Genomic DNA, 6,387 nt, shown 5'->3' with positions numbered 1-6,387 from the left:
TGCTGTCTTTAGGTGTTAATTGGGGTGTGGCTGTGAAGTCAGGTTGACTGATGTCTACGCACCACTAACTTAGTGAAAAACGATGCACAAGTTTACTATATGGTTAGCGCGCAAGTTCAACCGCGCTTGGAAAAGGGCATTACATGCAATCACGATTTACATTTTGAATAACCATGCACAACAAGTGCAAAAATTAAAGGAACTTCACATAATCTAGTTATTCTCAGCGTTTGTGAAGGCTTGACGTCTTGACGTAAAGTATATCCTCCAAACTGGCCATAGCGTCATGTAATAGTTCACAATTTATCTAGGACGTCACAAAGTATGTGATAGTTGTTTACTTGTCGTTAGTTTGCATACTGTTATTGAACTTCACACCCCAAAAAATGAATCTAGGCACTCCTATGACAGAATATCAACATTGAGGTCTTTATTTGACTCAACAACAAAAGAACGCTGCGCTGCTCTTTGAAGGCAAAGGTAAAACACGGCACAATACATAGAGGTTTTTATATCTGATATGTGGGCATCGCACTTGAAGGAATAAGGACGTATTAGGTGCAAAGCAGCTCTTTGAGCAGCCTGTGTTACGATGTCTCTCCGTGCGTCCATACGAACGCGCTTCAACGCGCTCTCCTCGCTGCAGGTGCTGTAGCGATGCCAACTAGGTCACGCCGCTGCCACGTGTTGACGTCATTCTCCCATTCGCCTGCTGCGCCCTCGCCGCAGGGCCCGCAGCTGCCGCACCTCGTACGTTCACCCGCTACCCCTGCCACTACCACCTCTCGCTCCCCAACCGCTGCTCGCTAATCTTGAAGCGCACACCGCAGCAACCGAATAAGCGCCGCTCAACTCGTGACGCCACCCGTACGCAACGCTGCTGCTTCGCATCACATCAGGGTTCACTTTGAGAAGATGGTGTGAATTCACACTTTACAGTTATTAACACAGAAGAGAATGAACATGCCACTTGTACACGTGTGTTGTGATTCGGGCAGATACATTCAGAAGGCAAGAAGCGAAGCTTATGTTAGAGGAAATTGGTCGAGTCTCACCAAACGTCAGTGAGGAGTGATGCACAAGCATACACGTCATATATAATGTATTTAGTGCTTGCGTACGCTGTCAACGATGCCGTAACAATGATCCCTTTAAAAATTACGTGCTCTGTAGACGTCAAATAATTCAGCGTGACCTTGAATGGTGTTCTCTAAATGTCCGCTATGTCGGCTTTTCACTTTGGTGCTCGCCGCTCTCGTCTGACTTTTATAACGGTGAACCAGTCATTACCACTAACAGCCGAGCCATATTCAATTAGTGAGCGCTTGGATGGACAGTCCACCTTACGAATTTTATGAATATTCCCACTGTACACCGTTTCTTACGTAGCAGGCGACACTTTGAAGACTACGTAATTAGCGTGGTAATTACAATTCTCCAAGTATTAGGCCGTGACAGTTTTTTATATAAAAAACTAACTGTGTACTACAGTAAGGCTAATTGGAGAACCCAGGATTTCGTTAGAACCCAGTGCCACTTTGTGCTATGCTAGGGTGGAGGGAAGCAGGGACACCGTGAGGCCGCAGGTCACACAAAGGTCCGACTACACTCGTTCAATGATAAAATGATTCTGATATGCACTGTAGATCCCGCTGATTGGGTACTTCTAAGGGAAGTAAAGGTAGTGGGGCGGTCAAATGTTCCCAGGCCACTATCCCACGTCTTTCTATGAAAGTGTGGCCCGGGTACTTTTAAACAGGACTGTACGTGACTTATTCCATGTCGAATTCGAGTTGTACCTATATTTAGCAAGTTCACTAATTAAGCAGTTGGCTTACTTATGAATGGTTGGATCAGGCTTGCATTGCTTAGGTGCTCTTGTTCCAAACTTTTTGAAGTCAACTATCGACGTAGCCAAGAAAAACAAGTGGTAATATTAATCATTTTTAAATGGATATTGAAAAAATAAACGGGACGAAAAATAACTTGGCATTGGCCGTGGCTGAACAAAGAACTTTCAAGTTTAGCACCTAAGTGTGTCTAGTACGAACAAGAAAACAGGCCCCTCGATTGGTTCTTTTTGCATTTCATATCTGGAATGCTATTTTTCGGTCGGGGGTAGGACCAGTGAGAAACTTCACTGCAGCCTTCACAGTGTTGGCCTTCCATGTATGAAACGTACTGCAGCGTGCCATATTTTTTGAGCATAAAGCAAGAAATTTCAGGTACGAGCAGTGAGCTGCAGGCGCTCAATTTTAGGCGTTTGGCCCGCTGCTGTTTTTAATAATGTTTTTATTCCTTATGTTTATTTATTTACAAGTACCTTACAGGCTCCTCGTGGAGAATTGAGTAAGGGGAGTTCATACTCCCCTTACTCAATGAATATCATACGCTTCTGCCCTTTCCTCACTACTATTGAGCATGCGAGTATAAGGGTTTCTCGCAAAATAGTTACAGTGTGTCATAAAATTTGTTTCGTGGTGCCCGTAATTGTCAGGGAGAAAAGCATGTCACTGGCAATCGTGGCTTGATGTTTGCGATGCTTAATGATCATTCACACCCGTGAATTGCACCAGTCGCGTGACCATTCTCGACCAAAAACCGAAAAGCGACTCAAAGTGACCGCTGTTCGCACCTGCGCGCGACCTACACCCGTCACGACACACTATTCACGTCTGCTCGCGTTCCCATTGAACCGTGAAATAAACTGACGATCTGTTCCCGCTCACCTGATTGGCTCAGAGATTTGCGACTGCATTCACACTATTGCAAAATCTAGCAGCAAGCGACCGAGCCAAAGTGGTTTCTTTGCGACCAAACCGGTCATTTGTAACCAGTTGATTTTGCGACTGACTTGGTCGCGCGACCGATGCTATTCGCAGGTGTGACCGAGCCGTTAGTTTGGGAATGGTTCAGGTCCCTTCAAGAGCGTCTCTCGAGCACCGGCTACGCGTTCAGATCGGCACACTGTTCCGAAGAGGGTGACTTTCTGTTTGTTTCACGCGAAGAGATGGTGTAGACGGTCGATTGGCTCTTCAGCGAGCCGGTGTAGTGATCGTGACCGGCGCCGCTGTTCCTACAACTCGAGAAAGTAGTCCCGTTCTTGCTTTCGGCGACGGTGTCCCTGCGAAATGGCATGACGAAGCGCCTTCTCCCCTTGGCGCTACTGCTCTTCTTTTGGAAGAAGAGGAAGATGAACGGGTTGATGGCACTGTTGGACGCCGAGATTACTCCGAACAGGGCCACCACGTTTCGATCCAAGGACACGCTAGAACCGGCGAAAGCCAGGGCCAGCTCCTGGATCATGTACGGCACGTTTGTCACCAGGAAGGCAGCGAAAATGGCAGCCGTCAGCTTTACGGTTTTGACCTAGAAAGAAGGGACGAAACAAAGGAACAGTGAAGTGTGCCACAGATTGAAGTTGACATTGTTTTATCTGGCATCCTGTATTATAACAGATGGAAACAGAGGAGACTGTAAAACAAAAGGCGTCCTCGGACAGCTTGAGGAGTCCACAGTTTCATTTGGCAGGGAGGGAGCGTAACATATGTGTGCCTGTCTATTTAAACACACACACACACACACACACACACACACACACACACACACACACACACACACACACACACACACACACACACACACACACACACACACACACACACACACACACACACACACACACACACACACACACACACACACACACACACACACACACGCACGCACGCACGCACACACGCACGCACACACACGCACACACACATACACACACACGCGCGCAAGCACGTATGTATGTATGTATGTATGTATGTATGTATGTATGTATGTATGTATGTATGTATGTATGTATGTATGTATGTATGTATGTATGTATGTATGTATGTATGTATGTATGTATGTATGTATGTATGTATGTATGTATGTATGTATGTATGTATGTATGTATGTATGTATGTATGTAGCAGCAGACATACGCGTAAGCGCGTTTCACACACACTGTCGTCTCAGTGTCGGTGTAATCAAACAGGTGCTTATTACATCAGGATACGACTTATATGTACTATATCCACCCGCTTTAGTTTTTTGTGTAAGTCTTGGAAAGATCAAACCACATCGAATAATGTTTACGTTTCGGTTTTGCGTAATGAAAGTGTTGTTTTGCAGATTTAGACGAAATCAATGCTTCTAGAGTTGCGAACTATATATGGCACAAACGTGCAAAATCTTTTAGCGAATTTCACGTCAAACGACAACGTTAGAGATACAGACGTCGTAATGGCAGAGAGATGGGGAAAGGGTGCCGGTGTTCTAATGGTTCGCGAGGTTATGAAGCGAGGCATCTGTTGCCTTCGTTACTTGAAAATTGAGCGACACTGTACGTGCCACTCAAGTGGAACTCACTCATCAAAAGACGTTATTTCTAAAATTTGCGTTTAGAATATCACTCTACGGCTGGGAGAATTGCTCAATTTCATTACTTTGCACTTCTCTTTATTTTTTGTGTGTGCATGCGTTACACTTTACATTGTGGCTTTTAAGAGTGATACTGTCTTATATAGTGTTCGTCATAAGCACTCTTTTTTTTTTTTGGTTGTGCTCTTTTCTGTAGAGCATGCCGGCAGGAGCATAGCCAGAAACTTCTTCATAGGAGGGGAAGGAACAGGGAGGAGCTCAGGTATATTTTTATGTATGTTTGTACCTGTACTTGTAAATATATGCAAGCAAAATAAATAAAGTTAAAGTGGTCTGAACCCCCACCCCCCAACCTCTTTTTGGCTACGTCCATTCATGCCGCAATCGTCATACTATTATCATACGCCTACTCACCCAGCAAACTATCTTACTGGAACAATTTGCCGCCAGCACTGACTGGAAAAAGATGGGCCGGCTTGCATATAATCCCTCTAAGCATCGTGCGAAACGACATCTGTGACCTTATCATGCCACTGACGTCTACTGTACGACATTGGCATTTGGTTGCATTTTGTCACACATGATCGTGCACGGACTTGGTGACGGTTTCTGCAAAGCTGATGCAGGTACATAGCAACTCACACATTAACAGATTGTTAGCCTTTCATACTAGATTACTTAGCACCTTACGAGCAACGTATCTCGCTCGTAAATTAAACAACATAATGTGCACGAGATTCTCTCTTTAAGCGACTAGAAAAATAAAGTGCTATGGATGATCAAACGGTCATATGGCTACTGTACCTTAGCCTTCGGTAGTGACGAAGTGGTCTGGTGCCTGTTCTTGATGGCCGTGCTCTGATGCCAAATCTCGGCAAGTATTCGGCCATACAGCACTACGAGCAGGATGAGCGGTAGCACGAACACGACCGTGAACACGGAGGTCATGTACAGCTGGCGAGCGAGCGGCGAGACCATCTTGTTGGCGTAGAACAGAGAGGTGCAGTACTTGATCCCGGCGCCCGCGTCGACAAGGCGGAACACGTACAGGCTGGGCAGCGATGGCAGCAGCGAAGCGACCCAGGCGGCCGTGGCGAGGCGAGAAGGCGTCGGGCAGCTGGCCAGCGGGTGCACAATGGCAAAGTGTCTGTCCAGCGCGATGGCCACGATAACGTAGGTGGACGAGGCGAGCGCAAACGTCTGCAGCACCTTGAAGATGCGGCAGAAGGCGTCGCCGGCGATCCAGGCGCGACCCATGATCTCCCAGACCGTCTGCGAGGTCATCGTGACCGTGGTGACTAGAAGGTCGGCCACGGCCAGGTTCAGGAACAAGACGTGCGCCTTCTGGTAGCGATGGTGTCGACGATTCCGCAGTAGCCGCCAGCAGACGACGCTGTTTCCCGTGACCGAGAAGGCGATCATGATGAGGATTATGGTGATGCGGACTTGACGGTGATACTGGGGGCCGAATTCCGTGACGGAGTCTTTACTGCCGTCGACACGACCGGTGAGTTGAAGGGAGAAGTTGGCAGATGCGTTTGCCAGTGAGTCGGTGTAGCTGGGAGCGTTTGCATTGCTATTCGTCATTGCCCTTAGTTTTTACGTGCGCTGAAGAAGCTCATGCCGACAGTATTCTCAGCATTAGTCGTGGCTTTGACGTATAGGTGAGTGGACTTCCTGAAAAAGGGCGGGAAAGGAAGCAAAAGCTTATGACAGCATGCTGGTGAATGCACTGCATCATTAACGTTTGCGATCTATGGGCGTAAATAAAGCTTCGATTTAATAAACGAAGCCGACGGTGCTCGCTTGCTGCGGAAATGTGATATGTAGAGCCTGATTTTATTGCTTATGGGCACGCCCACGAGCAAGGTCACACAAATACCAGATTATCGACATTTCCGGTGCATTCCGCTATGGCGTATATGGTAATCATATCGTGGTTTTGATGCGCAAAAACGTGGAAGTTATTAG

At 46.8% G+C, this 6,387-nt stretch overlaps 1 protein-coding gene across 1 annotated transcript; it reads right to left on the bottom strand.

Annotated features, from left to right (window-relative positions):
• Nucleotides 1-405: 405 nt before the first annotated feature.
• LOC119164911 (gonadotropin-releasing hormone II receptor) lies at nt 406-6,183 on the bottom strand. Its single transcript, XM_037417114.2, has 2 exons — nt 5,221-6,183; nt 406-3,369 (listed from the first exon to the last, which is right to left on the bottom strand). The coding sequence occupies exons 1-2, from the start codon at nt 6,001-6,003 to the stop codon at nt 2,947-2,949; spliced, it is 1,206 nt and encodes a 401-aa protein (XP_037273011.2). The 5' UTR covers nt 6,004-6,183; the 3' UTR covers nt 406-2,946.
• Between the last annotated feature and the right edge of the window lie 204 nt (nt 6,184-6,387).

This window comes from Rhipicephalus microplus, chromosome 1 (genome assembly GCF_043290135.1).
Source record: "Rhipicephalus microplus isolate Deutch F79 chromosome 1, USDA_Rmic, whole genome shotgun sequence".
Taxonomy (NCBI): domain Eukaryota; kingdom Metazoa; phylum Arthropoda; class Arachnida; order Ixodida; family Ixodidae; genus Rhipicephalus; species Rhipicephalus microplus.
Note: the sequence above shows the minus strand (reverse complement) of the source record. Positions and strands in the feature narration are given on the sequence as shown.